At 44.4% G+C, this 26,267-nt stretch overlaps 1 protein-coding gene across 1 annotated transcript in view; it reads left to right on the forward strand.

Annotated features, from left to right (window-relative positions):
* The first annotated feature begins 14,089 nt into the window (after window positions 1-14,089).
* Window positions 14,090-26,267, forward strand: part of WDFY1 (WD repeat and FYVE domain containing 1) — a 41,418-nt gene continuing 29,240 nt past the window's right edge. The window contains exon 1 of the mRNA XM_048863783.2: window positions 14,090-14,410. Coding sequence (XP_048719740.1) covers window positions 14,274-14,410 — 137 coding nt within the window. The 5' untranslated portion in view covers window positions 14,090-14,273. The remainder of the gene's footprint in view (window positions 14,411-26,267) is intronic.

Raw genomic sequence — 26,267 nt, forward strand, 5'->3', positions numbered from 1 at the left:
AGCAGAAGACCGAGTCAAGGGGTAGCAGAGGAGAGTCAACCGGGTGGTGAATTGTTTAGGCATGGGAAAGAGGTCAAAGGTACAAAGAGGGCTATGGGCAGAAATGCTGAGGGAAGGCAGTAGGTGTGGGGTGAGGCTCTCTCTGGCACAGACTCCTAGGCTGACAGAAGGCTAGTTTGACTCTGCCCTGTGCCAACCTGGGTAAATCCAGCTCTCTGTATTTTATGCAACTACCATGTCAAAATAGACCAATGTGTTAGTGTCATTCTTTGCCTGGTATGTGTCATGGTTTCAGTGAAATATCTACAGGGGTGAGGGTGGTGGAAGCAAGTGCTGTCTGTCCTTTTATATTAAATATACAATGGCTGGAAATGTGCATGTTAAAGTTCCAGATTTCCAAAATAGTGACACAGACAGCCAGAGTAGGGAGAGAATCATATTAGTATAGTGTAGAAGAAAAAAAGATTATGTCACCAGGAAAGAGGAGAGAGACAATTCACCGAGCAAAAGGAGGTAACAGATAAAAGGTTCAATTACCATAAAGCAAAGATGATCATGGTACAATCACTATTCTCATAATAAAGTTCTTACGTTGCAAAATGCTCAGCAAGCCAGACTGCCTAAAATGCCAGTGCCTGTGTGCTTTGCTTTCTCCCTGAAGACTGACCAGTGTATTGCTCACAGTTATTAGTTACCATGCAGCTCCTTCTAAGCAAGCATGTTTATTCTTAAGATAAAAGCATTACAGTGTGTGTGTGTGTGTGTGTGTGTGCATATGCATATATATAATATATGAATGAACTTATATATTAGGACTGTCGATAATTGCAGTTAACTCGTGATTAACTCAAAAAATTAATCGTGATTAATCGCACTGTTAATAGAATACCAATTGAAATTTATTAAATATTTTGGATTTTTCTACATTTTCAAATATATCCATTTTGATTACAACACAGTACAAAGTGTACAGTGCTCACTTGATATTATCTTAGATTACAAATATTTGCACTGTAAAATGATAAACGAAATAGTATTTTTCAATTCACCTCTTACAAGTACCGTAGTGCAATCTCTTTACATTTGTAAATTTCACTTTTTCATGATTGTTTTGTTTTTGTGTGCAATTATGTAAAAAAACAAAACTATGTAAAACTTTAGAGCCTACAAGTCCACTCAGTCTTACTTCTTGTTCAACCAATTGCTAAGAGAAACATGTTTGTTTACATTTACGGGAGATAATGCTGCACACTTCTTAACTACAGTGTCACCTGAAAGTGAGAACAGGTATTCATAGGGCACCATTGTAGCCGGCATCACAAGATATTTACATGCCAGATGCACTAAAAATTCATATACCTCTTCATGCTTTGGCCATCCTTCCATAGGACATGCGTCCATGCTGATGCCGCTCGTTTAAAAAAATGCGTTAATTAAATTTGTATGTCTTCTGCTCTGTTTTACCTGCATTCTACCATATATTTCATGTTATAGCAGTCTCGGATGATGACCCAGCACATGTTTGTTTTAAGAACACTTTCACTGCAAATTTGACAAAATGCAAAGAAGATATCAATGTGAAATTTCTAAAGATAGCTACAGCACTCGAACTAAGATTTAAGAATCTGAAGTGCCTTCCAAAATCTGAGAGGATGAGGTGTGGAGAATGCTTTCAGGTGTCTTAAAAGAGCAACGCGCTGATTCGGAAACTACAGAACCCGAACCAAAATCAGCGTTCTGCTGGTGGCATCTGACTCTGATGGTGAAAATGAACATACATTGGTGTGCACTGCTTTGGATCATTATTGAGCAGAAACAGTCATCAGCATGGACGCATGTCCTCTGGAATGGTGGTTGAAGCATCAAGGGACGTATGAATCTTTCGCGCATCTGGCATGTAAATATCTTGCGATACTGGCTACACCAGTGCCATGCGAACGCCTGTTTTCACTTTCAGGTGACATTGTAAACAAGAAGCAGGCGTCGTTATCTTCTGCAAATGTAAACAAACTTGTTTGTCTGAGCGAATGGCTGAACAAGAAGTAGGACTGATTGTACTTATAGGCTCTAAAGTTTTACATTGTTTTATTTTTAAATGCAGGGGTTTTTTGTACATAATTCTACACTTGTAAGTTCAACTTTCATGATAGAGATTGCACTACAGTACTTAGGTGAATTGAAAAATATTTATTTTGTTTTTTACAGTGAAAATAATTGAGCACTGTACATTTTATATTCTGTGTTGTAATTGAAATCACTATATTTGAAAATGTAGAAAACATCCAAAAATATGTAAATAAATGGTATTCTATTATTTAACAGCACAATTAATCACAGTCTTAAAAAAATTAATCATGCGATTAATTTTTTTAATTGCTTGACAGCTGTTATTGATCATTTATTCATTCACATATGCCAAAAAGTTTACCAGAGGTCACCCCCAGCTCCAGCCGAGGGCTTTGGTAGATTTTTAGTCCTTCAAAACCCACAGCTGTTTTTTCCCCATGGTTACAAGTTCATATCTATCTTAGAACCAGAACCGAGACTAGGCAGATCAGCTATTTTCTTGATCCTTTGACCTTGGTTCAATCAGTAGCACAAACTGGATTCAGTCTATGCTCCACTAGGATTAAAGGCCAACAATTTGCCCCCAAAAACATTGACTTTTCAAGAAGCTCCTGGGGAAGTTCAGAACCATATCAGAAATTGGCCTATGGCTGTTCTTTTACAAATGCATTTATGTGCAGTCATCATTCCTGTAGTACACTAGGCTGAGCTATTATTTCTGGTATTTGGTTAATTAATCAGCTTCCAAAACAGATATTTAGTTGCTAAAGTATTGAAAACAGTTTCACGTAAAGTGCAGCAGAGAAAGGGCTCTGGATGCTTAAAGTGTATACAGGGCTTTTATGACTGAATTAAGATTCTAGTTAGGTGAATAGCTCAACTCACCTCCCTGAAGACAATTTCATCAATGTTTGTAAAGCACTCGAGTAATGTGATGACAGCACCATAGAAAAACCCCTGGGGAAATGAATAATTCTGAATTCAGGATGGTGTGTACTAAATAATGCATAGGGCTACACCCTGAATCTTAATCCTCCCCGTGCTGTCAGACATGGCCGAGGGCAAAATCTTGTTGTGTTCTATAACTTAACTTTTTGATAACAGGTTCTTGACCTATCCCTCAACCCCACTGTAGAGATCCCAGCACACTGCCTTTCATCTGGTCCTTGTCCTTTGCCTTGTCTGGCTTGGGTGACCCTACAAAGAGTTAGGGCTCCCACCAGCATAGTGCTCAGGATTACTGGACTACACCGGCCTTTCCACCATGTCAAGGTGCAGCCCCAGGGAAGGACACATTGAATGAGGAGTACAAAAGAAATATTGAATAGCTGCTCCTTCAATGATCACCATCCATCCTGTGCTCTGAATGAGGTAGAGGTCCTGGGGAAAAAATAGTATGTAATTAGAGACTACATGTTAATGCACATGCTTCCCTCGGTCAGAATTAAAGTTCTGGCATTAATTTGGGCTTTCCCTAACTTAAACGCCTAACTTTTCAGCCTCAACTGTCTTTTAATGTAGACTTTTAAAATTAACAGTTAATTGTTATTTTGACTGAATTGGCTTCAAAGGATGCAGTACCTGCGTAACTGAGGGCAGATCTGAACTGCTGCTTTTTGCTGTCTTTGCCTGTAAATAACCTCCAGTGATTGAAAATTTGGTACCCATGAAGCAGACAGACAGCTGCCTCCAGATTTGTGTTTTGTAACGTAACTGAAGTTCAGAGGTTTCTTCTGCTTTGTGCTTACCTCTGCTCCTGTCCGAAATGGACAATGTTAAGTCTCCAGTGCCCCTTCCACCCAAGGACCCGCTTCTCCGTCCCCCCACCCCCCAACTATCTTGAATAATTTTGTATTATCTGCAAATTTTACCATGTGACTGCTTACCTCCTTTTCCAGATCATTTGTGAATATGTTGAACAGCACTGGTCTCAGAACCGACCCCTGGAAGACACCACTGTTTACCTCTCTCCATTCTGAAAACTGATAATTTGTTCCCACCCTTTGTTTCCTATCTTAACCAGTTACGAATCCATGAGAGGACTTACCCTCTTATCCCATGACAGCTTACTTTGCTGAGGAGCCTTTGGTGTGAGGGACCTTGTCAAAGGCTTTCTGAAAGTCCAAGTGCACTGCATCCACTGGATCACCCTTGGCCACATGTTTGTTGACCCCCTCAAAGAATTCTGACAGATTGCTGAGACATGATTTCCTTTTACAAAAAACATGTTGACTCTTCCCCAACAGATCGGGTTGATAATTCTGTTCTTTACTATAATTTCAGCCAATTTGCCTGGTACTGAAGTTAGGCTTACTGGCCTGTAATTGCCAGGATTGCCTCTGGAGCCTTTATAAAAAAAATTGGTGTCACATTAGCTCAAGTCACCTGGCACAGAAGCTGATGTAAGCCATAAGTTACATACCACAGTTAGTAGTTCTGCAATTCTGCTGGTGAGAGAGACAAGCTTTTGAGCTTACACAGAGCTCATCTGCAGGCCTAGGAAACTGGCCCAGTCTAACGCCGTTTAGTCCTTGCACAGGGGACCTATTAAGAACATTTCCCTTTGAGGACTGAGCTAACATCTCAATCTGAAGTTCGGGAGCACTGGGCTGCTGGGAGTGATGTCATTAAGAGAAGAGAGTTTCACCATGCATGGTCATAAAAAAAACCTATGAAAGAGTTAGGGGTATTAGGTCTGAGGAAGACTGAGTCAGGAAATATGAATTCAACTTCTAACACTGCTACTGACTCTTTGTTGAGTTTGGCCAAAAATTTAGGGCTAAATTTTCAAATCTTTTAGTTCACTGTTTTGGGTGCTGGCCATAAGTGTCAAAGTGGGAGCTGCTGGGGGCCGAGCAGTTTTGAAACTGTGGCCCTAGTTACAAGTGCTGAAAACAACTTGAAAATCTGGCCCCACAGCTCTCCTGTTGCCTCAGTTTCCTTTCTCATAATAAAGGGAATCAACAATGCTTATTCATCTTTGTAAAATGCTGTAGGCTTTATGGATGAAAAGACCTATAAATAAATAGTACAATATTTTTACACTACCTTTAGAAATCTATTAGATTAACTCTATTTCAGGGGATTGCATATTGCACTCCCTCTGCAGCCCCCAGGGAAGACCGGTTGTGGTTTGATCAAACAGAACCTGGATCCAAAGTAAAACTTGACTGATAAAGTTCTGAAAACCATACTCAGTGTTGGCAATTACTGACCACTCTGCCACTGATAATCTGAAACTATGTTGGCTCTACAGTTTTGTTGACCCAGCCAAGAATAATCCTCCCTCTTCTCTGTTGACTTCTTTCTCCTCATCCTCTGCTTATCCTTCCCCCTAGTTACCTGTGGTGGAAGATTGAACAGCCTTACTGCCCTGTAGTTTCTGGAAGCTATATACAGAAATTGGCTTCAAATACTGTTTTTGTTTGTTTAAACTCAGGAAAATGGTATGTGATGTCCGAACTGGATTGTGGGTGAATGCGTGCACACCACTGTGCTCTCCTGAATGGAATGAAAATTGCTCAACTGTGACTCTGGTTATAGGCCCTGTTCTGCCAACAAGTCCGATGACTTCAGAGGCCTTTTCTTTTGGAACACCAAGGTCTGAGTTCAATTCCCACTGCCACTGTGGTGTTCGAAAGAGCCATGGCACATAGCATGATGACAACCATGAAGCACTAGAGAACAAGATCTTCTACTTTAATCGCATATGGTCACTTGAGGCTCACTAATTCAAGGACTGTCTTTCCTGCAGCCTGACTAAACTGGACCCATCTCTTGGTTCCTCCTCTATTGGGTTCAAAGTTACTTTTGAAAGTGTAGCAGCTATAACTCTGGTGCCGTGGGAAGTCCTGAAATTCTGCAGTCTGTCCCAAGGGTCTGTGAAATCCCTCAAAAGTCTGAGGTCAGGCTGGCCTCTTTGGGTGCATCTACACATGACTGACCTGGTCAGCTGACTTTGGCTTGCAGGGCTCAGGCTCTGGGGCTGAAAAATCACTGTGTAGATGTTTGGGTGGGAGCCTGAACTCTGGGACCAGGCAAGGGTGGACTTTTAGATCTATAGACTCCCTGAGGGGTTAAAAATCGAGCCCCACAGCCCAAGCCCTGTCAGCCCGAGTCAGCTGACCCAGGCCAGCTGCTGCTGTTCTTCTGCAGGTCTTTTATCCCTGTGTAGATGTGCCCTGTCTCCTACTTAATAGTCTGGAGTGGGACAATGACTGACCTTCTTTCTTCCCATCCTCTCACACAACTGGGAAGTTGAGCTGGATCCAAACTTCCTTTCCTCTCCTTTTGTGGGGTTTGTAAGGAGGCTAGTTTACAGGGCAAGACAATGAAGAACACATTGACCTTTACTGCTCCTAAGCCCTGGTCTACACTAGGAGTTGAGGTCGAATTTAGCAGTGTTAAATCGATTTAACCCTGCACTTATCCACATGACAAAGTCCTTTTTTCGACTTAAAGGGCTCTTAAAATCCCCCAACAAGGGGATTAGGACTGAAATTGGCCTTGCTGGGTCGAATTTGGGGTACTGTGGACACAATTAGACGGTATTGGCCTCCATGAGCTATTCCAGAGTGCTCCATTGTGACCACTCTGGACAGCGCTCTCAACTCAGATGCACTGGCCAGGTAGACAGGAAAAGGCCTGCAAACTTTTGAATTTCAATTTCCAGTTTGGCCAGTGTGGCAAGCTGCAGGTGACCATGCAGAGCTCATCAGCAGAGGTGACCATGATGGAGTCCCAGAATAGCAAAAGAGCTCCAGCATGGACCGAACGGGAGGTACGGGATCTGATCGCTGTATGGGGAGAGGAATCCGTGCTATCAGAACTCCGTTCCAGTTTTCGAAATGCCAAAACCTTTGTCAAAATCTCCCAGGGCATGAAGGACAGAGGCCATAACAGGGACCTGAAGCAGTGCCGCATGAAACTTAAGGAGCTGAGGCAAGCCTACCAGAAAACCAGAGAGGCGAACGGCCGCTCCGGGTCAGAGCCCAAAACATGCCGCTTCTATGATGAGCTGCATGCCATTTTAGGGGGTTCAGCCACCACTACCCCAACTGTGTTGTTTGACTCCTTCAATGGAGATGGAGGCAATATGGAAACAGGTTTCGGGATGATGATTGATTGATTGATGATGAGGTTGTAGATAGCTCACAGCAAGCAAGCGGAGAAACTGGTTTTCCCAACAGCCAGGAACTGTTTCTCACCCTGGACCTGCAGCCAGTACCCCCCGAACCCACCCAAGGCTGCCTCCTGGACCTGCCAGGTGGAGAAGGGACCTCTGGTGAGTGTACCTTTTAAAATACTATACATAGTTTAAAAGCAAGCATGTTTAATGATTGATTTGCCCTGGCATTCACGGCTCTCCTGGATGTACTCCCAAAGCCTTTGCAAAAGGTTTCTGGGGAGGGCAGCCTTATTCCATCCACCATGGTAGGACACTTTACCACTCCAGGCCAGTAGCACGTACTCGGGAATCATTGTAGAACAAAGCATTGCAGTGTATGTTTGCTAGCGTTCAAACAACATCCATTCTTTCTCTCTCTGTAGCACTTTAGAGACTAAACAATTTATTTGAGCATAAGCTTTTGTGAGCTACAGCTCACTTCATCGGATGCATACTGTGGAAAGTGTAGAAGATCTTTTATACACACAAAGCATGAAAAAATACCTCCCCCCACCCCACTCTCCTGCTGGCAATAGCTTAGCTAAAGTGATCACTCTCCTTACAATGTGTATGATAATCAAGGTGGGCCATTTCCAGCACAAATCCAGGGTTTAACAAGAATGTCTGGGGGGGGGGGGGTTAGGAAAAAACAAGGGGAAATAGGTTACCTTGCATAATGACTTAGGCACTCCCAGTCTCTATTCAAGCCTAAGTTAATTGTATCCAATTTGCAAATGAATTCCAATTCAACAGTTTCTCGCTGGAGTCTGGATTTGAAGTTTTTTTGTTGAAGAATTGCAACTTTCATGTCTGTAATCGCGTGACCAGAGAGATTGAAGTATTTGGTGAATATTTGCTTCAGGTTGGGGGGAAATACTCACCAGCAACCACATACCACACAACAGAACCACTAACCCAGGAACCTATCCTTGCAACAAAGCCCATTGCCAACTGTGCCCACATATCTATTCAGGGGACACCATCACAGGGCCTAATAACATCAGCCACACTATCAGAGGCTCGTTCACCTGCACATCCACCAATGTGATATACGCCATCATGTGCCAGCAATGCCCCTCTGCCATGTACATTGGTCAAACTGGACAGTCTCTACGTAAAAGAATAAATGGACACAAATCAGATGTCAAGAATTTTATAATATTCATAAACCAGTTGGAGAATACTTCAATCTCTCTGGTCACGCGATTACAGACATGAAAGTTGCAATTCTTCAACAAAAAAACTTCAAATCCAGACTCCAGCGAGAAACTGTTGAATTGGAATTCATTTGCAAATTGAATACAATTAACTTAGGCTTGAATAGAGACTGGGAGTGCCTAAGTCATTATGCAAGATAACCTATTTCCCCTTGTTTTTTCCTAACCCTCCTCCTCCCCTCCCAACATTCTTGTTAAACCGTGGATTTGTGCTGGAAATGGCCCACCTTGATTATCATACATATTGTAAGGAGAGAGATCACTTTAGATAAGCTATTGCCAGCAGGAGAGTGGGGTGTGGGGAGGTATTTTTTCATGCTTTGTGTGTATAAAAGATCTTCTACCGCTTTCCACAGTATGCATCTGATGAAGTGAGCTGTAGCTCACGAAAGCTTATGCTCAAATAAATTGGTTAGTCTCTAAGGTGCCACAAGTACTCCTTTTCTTTTTGCAAATACAGACGAACATGGCTGTTACTCTGAAACTTCTCTCTCTGTGTTATCCTCAGGAGAGTGATACCATTCATGGTCACCTGGTTGAAATAGGGTGCTTTTCTTAAGGGACATTCAGAGGTGCCCATTCCTGCTGGGCTGTTTGCCTGTAGCTGAATAGAAATGTTCCCTGCTGGGGATGGGGGAGGGATGAGGGGCTAGCCATGCAGTGTGGGGGAGGCAAAATGCAACCTTGGAACGAAAGCACGTGTGCTATGTATTTAATGTTAACAGCAAGGTTTACCGTGAAAGAGTGTACCCATTGTTCTATAAAATGTGTCTTTTAAAATACCACTGTGCCTTTTTTTTTTCTCCACCAGCTGTGTGTTTCAAGGATCACAGGATCTTCTCCTTCCCAGAGGCTAGCGAAGATTAGAAGGTGAAAAAAACATACTCGCGATTAAATGTTCTCTGAGCTCATGCTGTCCTCCCACACTGACAGAGCACAGACGAATGCATGGAGGCAGACAACGTCAGAGTGCAGGAAAGCACAAAATGACCAGGAGAAGAGGTGGTGGGCTGAAGAGACGGCTGAAGCTGAAAGGTGGTGGCAGCACGATGAGAGGAGGCAGGATTCAATGCTGAGGCTGCTGGAGGATCAAACCAATATGCTCCAGCGTATGGTTGAGCTGCAGGAAAGGCAGCAGGAGCACAGACCGCCACTAAAGCCCCCGTGTAACCAACCACCCTCCTCCCCAAGTTCCATAGCCTCCACACCCAGACGCCCAAGAACGCGGTGGGGGGGCCTCCGGCCACCCAGCCACTCCACCCCAGAGGATTGCCCAAGCAACAGAAGGCTGGCATTCAATAAGTTTTTTAAACTTTTAAAGTGCTGTGTGGCCTTGTCCTTCCCTCCTCCACCACCCCTCCTGGTCTACCTTGGTAGTTATCCCCCTATTTGTGTGATGAATGAATAAAGAATGCATGAATGCGAAGCAACAATGACTTCTATTGCCTCTGCAAGCGGTGATCGAAGGGAGGAGGGAAGGGTGGTTAGCTTACAGGGAAGTAGAGTAAACCAAGGGGCGGGGTGTTTCATCAAGGAGAAACAAACAGAACTTTCACACCGAAGCCTGGCCAGTCATGAAACTGGTTTTCAAAGCTTCTCTGATGTGCACCACGCCCTCCTGTGCTCTTCTAACTGCCCTGGTGTCTGGCTGCGCGTAACCAGCAGCCAGGTGATTTGCCTCAACCTCCCACCCCGCCATAAATGTCTCCCCCTTACTCTCACAGATATTGTGGAGCACACAGCAAGCAGTAATAACAGTGGGAATATTGGTTTCGCTGAGGTCTAAGCAAGTCAGTAAACTGCGCCAGCGCACCTTTAAACATCCAAATGCACATTCTACCACCATTCTGCACTTGCTCAGCCTGTAGTTGAACAGCTCCTGACTACTGTCCAGGCTGCCTGTGTACGGCTTCATGAGCCATGGCATTAAGGGGTAGGTTGGGTCCCCAAGGATAACTATAGGCATTTCAGCATCCCCAACGGTTATTTTCTGGTCTGGGAATAAAGTCCCTTCCTGCAGCTTTTGAAACAGACCAGAGTTCCTGAAGATGCGAGCGTCATGTACCTTTCCCCGCCATCCCGCATTGATGTTGGTGAAACATCCCTTGTGATCCACCAGTGCTTGCAGCACTATTGAAAAGTACCCCTTGAGGTTTATGTACTCGTCGGCTTGGTGCTCCGGTGCAAAGATAGGGATATGGGTTCTGTCTATGGCCCCACCACAGTTAGGGAATCCCACTGCAGCAAAGCCATCCACTATGACCTGTACATTTCCCAGGGTCACTCTCCTTGATATCAGCAGATCTTTGATTGCTTTGGCTACTTGGATCACAGCAGCCCCCACAGTAGATTTGCCCACTCCAAACTGATTCCCGACTGATCAGTAGCTGTCTGGCATTGCAAGCTTCCACAGGGCTATTGCCACTCGCTTCTCAACTATGAGGGCTGCTCTCATCTTGGTATTCATGCGCTTCAGGGCAGGGGAAAGCAAGTCACAAAGTTCCATGAAAGTGCCCTTACACATGCGAAAGTTTCGCAGCCACTCTGAATCGTCCCAGACCCGCAACACTATGTGGTCCCACCAGTCTGTGCTTGTTTCCTGGGCCCAGAATTGACGTTCCACCATATGAACCTGCCCCATTAGCACCATGATGTCCACGTTGCCAGGGCCCGTGCTTTGAGAGAAGTCTGTGTCCATGTCCTGATCACTCATGTGACTGCGCTGACATTGTCTACTCTCCCGGTTTTGCTTTGCCAGGTTCTGGTGCTGCATATACTGCTGGATAATGCATGTGGTGTTTAATGTGCTCCTAATTGCCTAAGTGATCTGATCGGGCTCCATGCTTGCCGTGGTATGGCATCTGCACAGAAAAAAGGTGCGGAACAATTGTCTGCCATTGCTCTGGCAGAGGTAGGGGCGACTGATGACATGGCTTACAGGGTTGGCTTACAGGGATTTAAAATCAACAAAGAGTGTGGCTTTGCGAGAAACTGAATGGCCCCCTCAAGGATAGAACTCAAAACTGGGTTTAACAGGCCATTGATTTCACAGAGGGAGGGAGGAGAAAATGAATACAAAACAAATCTGGTCTATTTCTTGTTTTGATCCACTTCATCTATCTTTACACAACTTGCTGGCAGCAGACTGTGCAGTACGATCGCTAACCATTGTCATCTCCTGGGTGCTCGGCAGAAGACGGTGCACTTTGACTGCTGGACATCATCTTCTGCTGGTTGCTGATTAAAAGCCAGTGCACTGCCGGTAGGACTCAATCTCCATGAGACTAAACTTAAAAGGGAAATGATTTGGCTGAGTCACTCCCATGTTTGCCCAGGCGCCCCTGACCTCATCGAGATCAGTTAAAAGAGCACCCAGGACTACATCAACAACAGCTACCAGTCATACTGCACTGTCTGCTGCCAAAAGGAAATAAACTGCTGCTGTGTAGCAATGCAGTACCACGTCTGCCAGTACCCAGGAGACATACGGTGACGGTTAGCTGAGCGGGCTCCATGCTTCCTGTGGTATGGCATCTGCACAGGTAACTCAAGAAAAAAAGGTGCAAAACGATTGTCTGCCCTTCCTTTCATGGAAGGAGGGAGACAAGGGGGGCCTGATGATATGTACCCAGAACCACCTGCAACAATGTTTTAGCCCCATCAGGCACTGGGATTTCTACCCAGAATTCAAATGGGTGGCAGAAACTGCGGGAACTGTGGGATAGCTACCCACAGTGCAACACTCCGGAAGTTGCCGGTTGCCTCGGTACTGTGGACACACTCTGCTGACTATACGCACTTAGAGCATTTGTGTGGGGACATACACAATCGACTGTATAAAAACGCTTTCTACAAAACTGACTTCTATAAATTCGACCTAATTTCATAGTGTAGACATACCCTAAGAGTGGACAAAACTAGCATTTAGGTGAGCAATGCACTTAGGCCAGGTCTACACCAATTTTTTTTTCTGGTATAGCAATGTCATTTAGGGGTGTGATTTTTTTTTTAAAAAAAAAAACATTCCTACATCTTTAAAAGCCCTCGTATAGATGCAGTTATACTGATAGGAAAGTACACTGGCTGATATCACTTATTTCATTCACTGACCTAGCATAACCTTTACCAGAAAAAAAAACACACTTTTTTGCTGGTATAGGCTGTCTCTACACTAGGACGGGTTTGCTGGTATAGATGGTATAGCTATCCTGGCAATACTTTTAAGTGTAGACTAAGTTTTAGACAGCAGCAGCCACACAGTTCCATGTTAAAATTGAGACTTTCACAGATACAGAGGAACCACATCACTGCGCGTTCTGCTGGGTCTGTATCAACCTCTCAAGGCCAAAATATGAGAGATGCAACATGGAGCAATGATACAAAATAATATGAACAAATGAATGGCACATGAAACTTTACATACCACAGAATAAATTACTGTAGTGTAAACACTAGTGTTTCTAATATCAATTTACTGATCCAGCGTGGCTGACATAAATTATCTACCCTACCACTATGAGACTTCCAAATGTGGGCATTGGGTGTAAGATGTAGGACAACTGTCAAGTGCCAGGATTTATTTGGGAAACTCCTAATGAGGGCTGGGGCACAGGGGTTGAGAGGAAGCATGGAAAGGCCTTAGTACTCCAGGCAAACTCTGCACAGTGGTGAAGCACTGATAATGCAGAACACAGACAAATGTCTAAAGGAGGAGAAAATAGCAGGCATGCTATTGAATATTTAGAGACAGCATGGAATGGGTAGGTTAAAAGGGGGAGGTTGGCTTTGTGTCGGTGTCAGATCATATGTGTTAGTTGTCTCAGGCTCGCACAGGGAGGATAAGAGATCAGCTACTGCTGCCAGTAAAGGGAGCTCTCCTTTATCTTAGGAGATAGAGGCCTGTGTTTAGAACCAAAGGAGAAGAGCCTGGTTCCCAGTGCATGGATGGGCTTCTGGGGCACCTGCCACTCTTGCTCCCATTCTGGCAGTGTCTGATGGGTGGCTATGGCTCTCAGAGAGGTACTGCCCTGTGCACAGCAGACCCTGCCCTGGAGAGCTCCCAGCCCTATGGGGAAAGCACAAGGTTGGGTTGCGCTGGCTGCTCACAGTTAAGGTTACCAGCTTTGATTGGATGAATTCCTGGAGATTTCATCACATGACATTATCTTTATTTAAAGATTAATCCGTAATTCCTGGAGACTTCAGGACACTCCTGGAGGGTTGACAACCCTACTCATGGTCCATCGTCCTCTGCTGCCATTGGGGGCCTGTGGGAGGCTGGTGCTCAGGGCCCTGTGCCAGCACCACTGGCATCTCAGGTTTCTGGATCACCCAGGAGGTGACTTCACCCTTATACACACATCACGCCCAAAAGAAAATTCCCAGCTTTTCTATGAAATACGACCCCTAATCTGCCCATCGCAGGTGCAGAGAGCTATTTGTAGGAAAGCTCCATCACGCTGCGTGCTGCCCTGGGTCTTTTAGAGGCCCTGCTTCTCTGGAGAATACGCAGCCCATCCTCGGCGTCAGGACCTTTCAGAGGCTCCTCTACTTCAGAGTATACGGGAGCCTCTGACTGGCATTGGGCCTTCCGCTCTGCGTTGCTAGTCCGATACGAGGGGCGCTCCACTCCTTCCGGGAGCGTCATTACTCGTGATATTACGGGATCCTCCAGCGCCCAGTCCTTCCGGTGGCGCCGCTACACCTGATATTACGGGCACCCATCGCGTATTAGCCCCCCCAGTCCCCTCCGCCGAGCAGAGCCTTTACCTCTGCCTGTCACTCAGCGGAGGGGCCGCCCCCGGCGGAGGCTCCGCACCGAGATGGCGGCCGAGATCCATGCCAGGCCGCAGAGCAGCCGGCCCGTCCTGCTCAGCAAGGTCGAGGGGCACCAGGACGCGGTGAGCGCCGCTCTCCTCATCCCCAAGGAGGACGGGCTCATCACAGCCAGCGAGGACAGGTGGGTGCCGGGCCGCCCCACCCTGGGAGGGGACCCCTCCAACCCCCCCCCCGGTTCAAGGGCTCCGGCTCTCTCCGGGGAAGCCCCCTCGGCTCACTGCCCAGGGCTGGCCGGCGGCGTCAGCTGCAGGTCGCTGCGTCTCAGACCTCAGGGGGGCTGCCGCGCCCCGCCCCGCCCCCCGGCTACCCCGAGCAGCCCGCCCCTCGCGGTGCCCCTGGAGGAGCAGCTCGTGGGGGGCTGGCCGCGCTCCGGCCCCTCCCGGCTCTGGCAGCGCCGAGCCCGGGCGCAGCCGGGGCGCGGGGGCGGGGGAGGGGGGTTGGCCGGGCTGCCCCTCGTGCCATTCCGGGGTGCCAGGGCTGTGGGTCAGAGCCGGCACTGAGGCGCCGCCCGCCTTCCCCAGGCAGGGCCGGGGCGGAGCGGGATCGGTAGGAAAAGCGTGTTAGTCCCGGGGGGACCCCTCCCCTCCAGAGGAGTGAAGGGCCGGGGCTGAGGCTTCGCTTACGAAGGCGCCGAGAGCTAGCGGGTCAGGGAGCGCTTTTCGGGCGCGGGGAAGCAGCGGGCTGCGGGCGGAGTAAGGCGTCCGTGCTCGTCAGTGAGCCCTGGGCTGCAGCTTTAGTGTTGCTTTAGGAATCCGGTGCAGGTTGCTGGAAAAATCCGTTAGACACCTCAGTCCCGAGAAGCGCCTTTGTCCGTCCTGAGGAAGGTGTGCAGGCCCCTTCTTTAAACAGCCGCTAAAGAGGCCGAGGCTGTTCGCCGGTACGCTAGGGATCGCTAGAAATCAGAGTAACTCGGCTCAGACTTCTCTAGCACTGTATGCATCCGATGAAGTGAGCTGTAGCTCACGAAAGCTTATGCTCAAATAAATTTGTTAGACACTAAGGTGCCACTAGGACTCCTTTTCTTCTAGCACTGAGAGTCACTTCTGTAAAGAAGAGTAGAATTTGGCTCTCGTTATTTTAAATTTGGGCCTGGGATTGGAGAGAGGCGTAGTGTTGTGGGAGTCCAGCTGGATGTCAGAGATGTGGGATTGAGGGGCACAGTGTGAAAAGGCACTCTCTTTAAGGCATAAATTTTGCCAGAAGGCACAAAATAGAGACTGTTGCCACTAGCCATAAAGAAACAGTGGATTGCAACACTGATTAGGGAAAATGAACCACTTGTTACACTGGGAGTGGTGAATTGTGAAACTGAGCAAGAGTTGGCTAGCATACTGCCATTTGGGGTTGGTTAGGAATGAGAGGCACTTCTGAATATTAGAACCAACAAATACTTCAGACAACCTGTTTTGAGGATCTTGATGCATTTTGTGAACATAAATTAAGCTTCCTAATTCTCTTCTGAGGTAGGCAGGCAGATATTGTTACCTCTTTTACAGATGGGTAAATGGAGACATGTGGAAAGGTTAGATGGCTTCCCTGAATTAATGCAGAGCTAGGATTAGATCAGGCTTTCTTTTAATCTCTAGATCACATTGCTTCTATGATTATTGGGAGGGGAAAGCAGCAAAACTTCTGTTGTGAAAAATACCTATTTAGTTAAAGAGAAGAACAGAGCCACTGGGGATTGTTGGGCTGGAAGGGAGGTGCAGCCCATTAAGGTTGTCTGCAAGATGCTGTTGTGAAGTGGTGGTAGCTGGAGAACTTTCCAGCAGTTGGGAATGAAGCAGAAGAAATGGGAGCTTCTTTTTTTATCCAGTTCAAAACATTTCATTGTTTTCTGCTCTAAAGGAAAGTTATAATCTAGACTGGATAAGGGCAGGGGTAATTATGAGACTGGAAAATATCCTCACATCAAAGCAGCAGCTCTCAACTGGGGGAAAAATAAGTTACAGATAAGGACCATTATTTGTTATAAACATTGACTCAGTTTAAAACAACAAATAACTCTGCATGATACATATTTGCAAGCATATTTGTTTGATTTCCTAAGGGAGGTTCTACAAACTGTGTATATTGTAACAGGAGTTAGGAATGGGTTTAGTAACTTAACAGTACTAAACACTAAATGGGTTTAGTAACATAATACTAGTAAAGGAGTGACTAGCATTTCTCAAGGGAGAAGACAGAAAATGTGAATCCATATTTACTTTCTGTTCTGAGGAGGGATAACATGAATGTTTTTTTTTCTGCTTAGCCTATCAAGAACTTCTTTAAATTCTGGAAAGAACTCGGATTCTAACATGTATTTTGTTGTAAGGAAGAAGTTGAAGACTGCATAAGGGAGTCTTGTAAACAAGTAGTCTTTGTTTATTGTTTGGATTAACATATGCAGAGCAGAGACAGAATTGCCTTTTGTGAGGTGGTTGGGAAACCCACTTCCATTTGATAAAGTAGATTAGAACCTCTAGATTTCAGAGTAACGTTTTAGTCTGGGGCACATTTAGTCTTTAGCCCAGCCCTCGTGATCATGGAGAAAAGTTCAAAAATGTGAACCTTGAAGGCTCAAATCAGAAAGCAAATGCAAAGTATCCAAAACTGTTATTTCAAAATCATGATTTGGGGGATCTGACTCGGATTTTTAAACACTTAGGATTGGCATTGCTGGATTTAGGAGCCGATCAGTGGGACATGTGTTTCTAAGTTAGTTGCGTGGTTTTAAAAATACCACCCATAGGCAGCTAAATGTGGATTTAGGAGCTCTGGGGTGGTGCTGCGGAATGAGGGGTTTGGGGTGTAGGAGGGTGCTCCGGACTGGGACCAAGGGGTTCAGAGGGCAGAATGGGGATCAGGGCTCGGGCAAGGGGTGGGATGCTGGGGGGTGGGGAGGGGTATATGGCTCCATGCTGTGCTTATCGGAAGCAGTAGCATGTCCCACCTCCAGCTCCTATGTGGAGGCTTGGCCAGGCGGCTCTGCCGCCGCCCCCGCAACTCCCATCAGTAGAGGTTCCTGGCCAATGGACTGGGAGCTGTAGAGTTAGTGCTCAGGGACAGAGGCAGTGTGCAGAGCTGCCTGGCCGTGCCTCCCCAGCAACAGGGTCTGGGAGTCCCATGCGGCCAGGCAGCTCTGCAGGCACGCTGCCTCCGTCTGCGGACACCACCCCCGCAGCTCCCATTGGCTGAGGTTCCCAGCCAATGGGCTGGGAGCCGAGTCAGCACGTGGGGAGCGGGGACGGAGGCAGTGTGCCTGCAGAGGCGCCTGGCTGCGCCTGTGTCAGCAATGGCAGGGACAGGAGCTGCCTGAGGTGAGCCCCCACATGGACTTCAGTTTTTACCATGGACACGTAGCCGACTCCAGCACTGTGTGCTGGGTCTGGGATGTGATCAGAGCAAGCCTGGGCCAGTTTCCTTAGCCCTGTTCCATGGATACCCGTGGGGGAAATATTCTGGATCTGTGGTGAAGCCTGACCAACTCAACTTCCTCCCCCACTGCTCACTACAGCTGCTCTCGCACATGTCTCTTCTAATGCTGCTTAGGTGGCAGTGTGGAGCCAGCATTAGTGTGGTGGTCATTTATTTTGATATGCTTTCATGCAAAGGACATAAGGGGGACAGTGATTTTTCAACACGTTATCCCTGCCAACCCTGAACAGCATTTTATGGCACTCTATCTCTAGCCCCAGAGCTATCAAAGGCCTGTTGCAAACAGTGGTGGTGGTGGAACTTCGCACAAAAAGGTTGCAACTACTTTTTGTGATGGTGTTAGGGTTAATAATGGGGTTGCTGCTTGCTCTCCCTATAATAATCTAAAGCTTGCTCACATAGATACTGTATCCCCAATTCATACCAAAACATTCCACCTTTTTTAAAGTCCAAAATGTCTTTTTAAAAGTGACACACCAAAGGCGGTAAGGAACTATAGCTCAAGACTGAGAGTCTATAAGCAGTCCTATAATCTGTTTCATTAGTCCAGGGAATTATTGTTTTGGTTCTTGGATTCTCAGGTTTCAGCATTTGTTGCATTAGATTATATGTAAGAGAGTGCTTGCTCTCTTGAGAGTAGGGGGAATATAAGATTGTCATGTATCTCTGAGCCACAGCTTAATATGGTATCAAACTGTTTGTTTGACTTCAAACTTTGTGCTCATCTGCTTTTATTCAGAACAGTGCTTGAACTTTGGGACATAGGAGTTGTACAGCATAGGTGGCTGTTCCATACAGTAGCATCTCACATCTGCTGGCGGCAAAAAACAGGGATAACAATGGGAGCATTCTATCCCTCTGCCCCTCCCAGTTTAAGCAGCATGCCTCTGGAGTAGATTGTGGTGTAGTGGATAGTAAAACTTGATACAGGTAACATTAACATCAAGTTGGCTATGAACTAGTACTCTCCTCTGTTGTGCTAAGCATGTTTAACTATGACTGTACTAGGTAGGGCTTTATTAGCATTCAAACATTCCTTCAGGAATGTTGTAGGTTATTTTTTTAAAGGCAGTGCAGTGCTTTCAGTCAAGTTTGAAGTTTGTTGGACTAATGTGTGACTTTCCTGCCTTAGTTCATGCATAATATGCAACAGACCTTCTGTGGGTCGTGGAATTTTGCTATTGAAAATGTTCTGCAAAGAGGGAGATAGGGATCCTAGAAGAGTGAGCATTTGATCATTGTTCCATCATTGCTCCTATTAGGATTTCACTAATTGCTTGGGGTTTTTTGTCTTGTCTTGAAATGAAAACCCCCAAATGAGAATTCTGGCACTTATGGCTAATGTAGTGCCCATCTTTAAAAAAAGGAAGAAGGAGGATCCCGGGAACTACAGGCCAGTCAGCCTCACCTCAGTCCCTGGAAAAATCATGGAGCAGGTCCTCAAGGAATCAATTCTGAAGCACTTAGAGGAGAGGAAAGTGATCAGAACAGTCAGCAAGGATTCACCAAGGGCAAGTCATGCCTGACTAATCTAATTGCCTTCTATGACGAGATAAATGGCTCTGTGGATGAGGGGAAAGCAGTGAACATGTTGTTCCTTGACTTTAGCAAAGCTTTTGACACGGTCTCCCATGGTATTCTTGCCAGCAAGTTAAAGAAGTATGGGCTGGATGAATGGACTATAAGGTGGATAGAAAGCTGGCTAGATTGTCGGGCTCAACGGGTAGTGATCAATGGCCTCATGTCTAGTTGGCAGCCGGTATCAAGGGAAGTGCCCCAAGAGTCGGTCCTTGGGCCGATTTTGTTCAATATCTTCATAAATGATCTGGAGGGTGGTGTGGGTTGCACCCTCAGCAAGTTTGCAGATGACACTAAACTGGGAGGAGAAGTAGATACCCTGGAGGGTAGGGATAGGATACAGAGGGCCCTAGACAAATTGGAGGATTGGGCCAAAAGAAATCTGATGAGGTTCAACAAGAACAAGTGCAGAGTCCTGCACTTAGGACAGAAGAATCCCATGCACCGCTACAGACTAGGGACCGAATGGCTAGGCAGCAGTTCTGCGGAAAAGGACCTAGAGGTTACAGTGGATGAGAAGCTGGATATGAGTCAACAGTGTGCTCTTGTTGCCACCAAGCCCAATGGCATTTTGGGATGTATCTGTGGAGGCATTGCCAGCAGATGGAGGGACGTGATCGTTCCCCTCTGTTTGACATTGGTGAGGCCTCATCTGGAGTACTGTGTCCAGTTTTGGGCCCCACGCTACAAGAAGGATGTGGAAAAATTGGAAAGAGTCCAGCGGAAGGCAACAAAAATGATTAGGGGACTGGAACACGTGACTTATGAGGAGAGACTGAGAGAACTGGGATTGTTTAGTCTGCAGAAGAGAAGAATGAGGGGGGATTTGATAGCTGCTTTCAACTACCTGAAAGGGGGTTCCAAAGAGGGTGGATCTAAACTGTTCTCAGTGGTAGAAGAGGACAGGACAAGGAGTAATGGTCTCAAGTTGCAGTGGGGGAGGTTTAGGTTGGATATTAGGAAAAACTTTTTCACTAGGAGGGTGGTGAAGCACTGGAATAGGTACCTAGGGAGGTGGTGGAATCTCCTTCCTTAGAAGTTTTTAAGGTCAGGCTTGACAAAGCCCTGGCTGGGATGATTTAGTTGGGGATTGGTCCTGCTTTGAGCCGGGGGTTGGACTAGATGACCTCCTGAGGTTCCTTCCAACCCTGATATTCTATGATTCTATCGTGTACAGCACCACTAACAGGAAACATCCCTCCCAAAACCAAAAACACTCTTGTTATGGAACTTGCTCAAAATCACAGTGAGTCAGTGACAGAACCAGAACTCAGGAGTCATCACTCTCCCATGCTCTGAATGCTTATCATGCTGACTCTCCAGCCTTTCACAACGCAGAGCAAAGGCATAAGCTAGTAACTCTAGAGTAGCTGAAATATTGAAATCCTGGAGGTTTTTAAAGAGAGTGAACTAATGTAACTTAGATATTCAAAGGTTATAATATGTTTCAATATTATCTTGTTGCACAGTGGTTATGTATTTTCTTTGTGTTATGGAGGGTGTTCATGGAGGCAGTGGCCTTGTTAAACTAGCTTTTCAAGTAATGCTCTAAATGCAACAGCCTGAAGAAAGCTGCTTGGGATGAAACTTTGGCTTGGCTTATGGCTGAAATTATTAAATACGCTTCGATTTTTATGCAGGTTCCAACTTCCCAGTCGTGATGGTTTCTTGAACACGATGCTAGCTATATTCTCAGTGCTAAACTTTTTTTTCAGCTACAGTATTTATTTGGTAATTCTCTTCCGAAAATTTGCCACAGGCTTTTCAGTAGCAGCTGTGATGAGTGAGTCAAACACATCAGTATATAGACTAACTATGTATCTTTTTTTTAACATCACAGAGCCACCTCCTTAAACTTATGGGTTCAGCTTGCACTTCCTAAATAATTTTATTTATTAAACTTTGTGTGGCTTTTATTTTTTAAGCCCTGGTTGGGAACTTACAGGGCATCACTTCTCAACATTGTAAATGGTTGTGGAGGTAGCCAAAAGACCCTCAATGCAGATCTCACTAATGTGGGTTGATCATATCCTTATGGCACTCTAGCACAACCTTTGAGTTACTGCTATGCAGGTGAAACTTGGGTGCAGAAAGAGAACAATTCCCTAATATTCTATTCCTGTGGGGATATTTGTTCAATGATTATCAGTTTCAAATCAGTTTCTCAGCAGATGCAGGAGGTTGAGTGCTGCTCTTGGTAATGCTGTTGTAGGTCATAGTGTAACTCTGAACTTGTGTTGATGCAAATGAGAGCAGAATCCAATCCTGAAACTAACACTGCAGGTAGATCATGTTTGTCTGTTTATCCAAGCACCTGTGACTTCTATCACAAGACTGATAAATCTCGAGCAAAGAAAACTATTTGTAATATGAAAGTTTCCAAGGGAACTGGCAAATACTCAACAATTTCTTGCTAGTTTTTGTTTCTGTAGGCATTTGTCTGAGCTTTTGTATTTACATGAAATACATTTGAACTAAACTAATTTGCAAAGTAGTCTTGAATTTCTTTTATAGTTCGTATGTAAATCAAGGGGCCAATTCAGGGACCATTAGAATTCATTGGCATACCTTTCAGTGGCTTGTTTGGGACCAGGATTTGGCCCTGGGGCAATAGTTTAGATAGTGGAAGAAGTGTTGCTTCTGTAGCCTATATAAATGCAGCTGTAAATTAAGGTTGCATATATAATGATGTATCCATAATTTCTGAAAGTAGTGCATGGTGGCTGAAGACTTCTGTCTTCTAAGATTAACTTTGAAAGAAGCAATATTGATTGTAAGGTTTTGAAATAGGGACTGCATCTATGTACAGAAGAAATAAAGATTGGCCCACTTGTTGGATGCTATCCTGTGACTTGGGAGATCAGAGTTCAGTTCTTTGCCTTGTCTCGGCCTTCCTGTGTGAGCTTGGGCAAGTCACTTAATCTCTCGGTGCCTCAGTTCCCCATCTGTAAAATGGGGATAATATGTTTCTATCTCATGGGATGTAGAGGATAAATGAATACATAAACTGAGGTGCTCAAATACAGTAGTGATGGAAGCTATGCAAGTTCTACCAGTTCATGTTTACAGAGCACCTAGCACAATTCGATCCCAATATTTATTCAATCTTCTCAAGGCTACTTTAAAATGTGATTTTCATATTTGAGTTAATAACTAATGTGAACTTTAGTTCAGTTCAGACATACTGATACTGACCAGTAATTAACATTTCCTGACAAATAGTTTATTGCATCTTTTCATTTCAAGTTTAGGCTGCAAACTCTGCTGTTCAGGCTCAAGGATGCTGGTTGAATTAGATTTTTTTTAATACTCTGTTCTGGAAACATGTCAATGGTAGTGTTCCGTTCAGTTTGCTGGAGATTTACGTTGTTCAGTCTGCCAGCAAATTGTGCCTGCCTTGAAATTTTTGTTAGCCTATCAGAATTATTTGAAGCAAAAGTCATTAAGTGCTACTTCTTTTAAAGCAGAGGATGGTGTTTGTGGTGTACCAATATTTGCACACTCAGACTTGCTAATGGCACAAATGCAGATTTACTTTCAGTTGTTGTTGTTTTTTCCAGACTCCTGGCCCTTGCATTTCCCCCCAAAAAAGTAGCCTAATTATTCAAAGAGGAGTAATTTGAATTTGAAAATAAGTTGGAGTTTAGCTGCACTGCATGAGTTGATGGAGTTCTGCAGAATTCCAGAACTTTTCCTTGGTCTTAATGTCTTCAGAAGACAGGTTTCAGAGGAACAGCCGTGTTAGTCTGTATTCGCAAAAAGAAAAGGAGTACTTGTGGCACCTTAGAGACTAACCAATTTATTTGAGCATGAGCTTTCGTGAGCTACAGCTCACTTCATCAGATGTTTACCGTGGAAACTGCAGCAGACTTTATATACACACAGAGAATATGTGTATATATATGTATATATGTGTGTATATAAAGTCTGCTGCAGTTTCCACGGTAAACATCTGATGAAGTGAGCTGTAGCTCACGAAAGCTCATGCTCAAATAAATTGGTTAGTCTCTAAGGTGCCACAAGTACTCCTTTTCTTTTTTCTGAAATGAATAGTGTACATAAGAGGGGTGTGTGGAAAGATCATTATTTGCTATAGGAGCACTTCATTCTAGTACCTACTTGTATTAGAATTGGCATCACCTACCAATAGGGTGACCAGATAGCAACTGTGGGAAAAAATGGGACAGGGGGTGGGGGGTAATAGGCGCCTATGTAAGGAAAAGACCCCCAGAATGGCACTGTCCCTTTAAAAATGCAACATCTGGTCACCCTACCTACCAAGAAGTTCACTCTACTCTTCAGGAAGAGGAAGAGCATTGCAGCTGCAGACAGCTAAGAGAGAAAAGAGAAGTGGAGAAATCAGTATTGGCTGTATAATTAGTCATTGCAGACAAGGGTTTCTTCAGATTTTGCTATGCTTCATAACATTATACATTTACGGTACTAACAGAGGGACTGGAGCAATAATATTCTCATCAGTCTTGAATGATTGCAAAATGCAAACCTGTCACTGGTGGTTTAATTCTTATCTGGATTTTCTTTTAAATCAAAATGAGGAGAAACTTTCTAAGAGATTTGTTTGGCTGACCTTTGCAGCTTGTCTCCAGCTATGTGGCCTTCAATGAGAGGAACTGTATCTTTGTAACATACTATATGCACCACATTCTCAAGTAATTATCTGACTAGCGACACACTGGCAATGTTATGTCTTCCTGGTACTGTCTTCAAGAACAGTGAAATATACAAGAGACCCTAAGAGGAAACAAAGGCTATATATGCTTGCAAAATCTGTAATGAATTTTCTCAATTGTTATGGTTACTGCAGTTCACTCTTCTGTCATTTGAGAACAAAGATAATTGAATTACTTTGGTCAAAAGTGAAAGAGGCTTGAATTCTTCAAACCTTTTTGGTGAGTGTGATGAAGTTGCATAAAAAGCAGCAGGTAAAATGATCTGAACTTTCTAAAAGCTATGGAAAAAATAATGGTGGTTATAGATTTTTTTTTTTAATAGCAGTGCCCAAATGGAAGGAGCACGTGGACTTTTTGGGAACAATGTTATGAATGGTTCACATCTGCTCTATTAAATGAGGGAAAACAACCCCTGCTTCTGTAAAGCATAATTTCTGGATCTTGCCACAGTCTGTGGATGGTGGTAAGGGAACCATGTCACTTACTCCAAATAAGGCACATTTGTGGTAGATAACATATCTAACTGAGGGATTTGAGTGGAGTGGAGTGCAGTGTGGTGCATGGGATGACATGTTAAATAAAAATTGAACAGCAGCTCGATGTCCAGCCTTCCTGGGAGAAATTGGGTATGTGGTCACATATGATATAACTCTAATAATGCATATGCAAAGTCGCCGGTGTTAGGGGATGCATTGGCAACTCTAACTTTGCTATGTCAAAACTTTGGCATTCATACCAGTATGAACTGCAAACCGAATAGCTTTTTTTTATGTAAAATTTTTGGTTGTAATTCTAATATAATACGCTGTAGTCCAGCCTTGAAAATACACCAATCCAAATGTCATCTGTTTGTCCTCTTTCTTTTATTGTAGTTAAAATTAATTTAGTTGTCTAACAGTCTTGTGTGGGTGAGTTTAAAAAGTAAGCTTGCTGTAACTTATGACAGGACATAACTCTTCTAAAAAGCAATAAAATTGCCATCCCCCTGCCACCCAAAACAATAAACCAACTACATCCAACATTTGTGAAAACAGTGCATGTCTCTTTTTTTAAATTTGAATATCATATTTCGTGGTAGTCTCTTGTAAATGTGATTTCCTCATTCCCTCATGGTGTAATCTGTAACCACCAACAAGATAACAGTATAAATGGAGGTCCAAATTACTCTCAGCCACAAAAGAGGAGACTAGCTAGCAAAGCCTTGGAAGAGTGGAAGTTAAAACTAGACAAGAAAAAAAATCTACTTGAATCTTTCAATTTCTATTTTAAAATCTTCTGCCGAAACTTTTTTAAAATGTCGTGTCTCAAATATTTTAAAATTTCTTTAAATATATATCATATAAAAATATGGGTTTTCTACTTCTAGCTGTTCTTCCTCCTCTTCTTCCCCCACACCCCCAAAAAACCTTCAGGGCAGGCACAGGAGCAACGGTACTAAATTTTCTGAAGATCACTTTTTCAGCCCTTTCCTTTCTTTTTAAGGACCTGATACTGCACCATTAGATTCAATGGGAGCAGGCCTTATGTGCGCAAACCTGCATATTGTCTCCATTTCTGTTCTGTTTTTGTTGCTAATTTAAACAGATCAACAGTTTTTATTTGCATTTTATGTACAAGGGAATTCCCCTCAGCAGTACGTGATCTCATGCTAGTGCATGAGACCAAGAACAACTAACAACGAAATAGGAAAATTGGTCATACATAAAGTAATCCTAAGATTATGCATGGAGGAGGAAGGGGAATGTGCAGTGGAATGGACTACAAAAGGAAGGGATTGAGCCACCATCACTGCTACTGTTAGATACAAGGGAGCAGCCCTGAAAAATGCAGAGAATCAGATTGGGTCACCCAACTGATCTTTTTGACCCACTGTCTGTTAGTTTGAATGTAATTATGTAGTATAAACATAAATATGATGATTATGTATAAAATGTGGTCTGGTTTGACAGTAGGATGACCTGATGCTTCCTGGATCAGGCTTAAATCTCTTCTTTTTGATTCTGACTGACAAAGAATATATAGAGATGTGATGAATTATTCTCTGATGGAAGGGTTGAAATAGTTTTCCTCAAAGCCTGCCATACCTACTCGGATAACATTACAACTGCTGTGGAGGAAACTGTTCAGAGTACTCTCTGAAGGCATTATCCTGTACCATATTAAAATGGGGTAGTAGAAAAGCAGAGGGGTTACTTGAGTCTTTATATAAAAAAAAAAAAAAAACACCCCACCAGTATAGGTGTAACGATTGATACACAAGCTTACAACTTTTCTTTTTCTTCCTCCTTT

Source organism: Caretta caretta, chromosome 9, assembly GCF_965140235.1.
Source record: "Caretta caretta isolate rCarCar2 chromosome 9, rCarCar1.hap1, whole genome shotgun sequence".
Classification (NCBI taxonomy): domain Eukaryota; kingdom Metazoa; phylum Chordata; order Testudines; family Cheloniidae; genus Caretta; species Caretta caretta.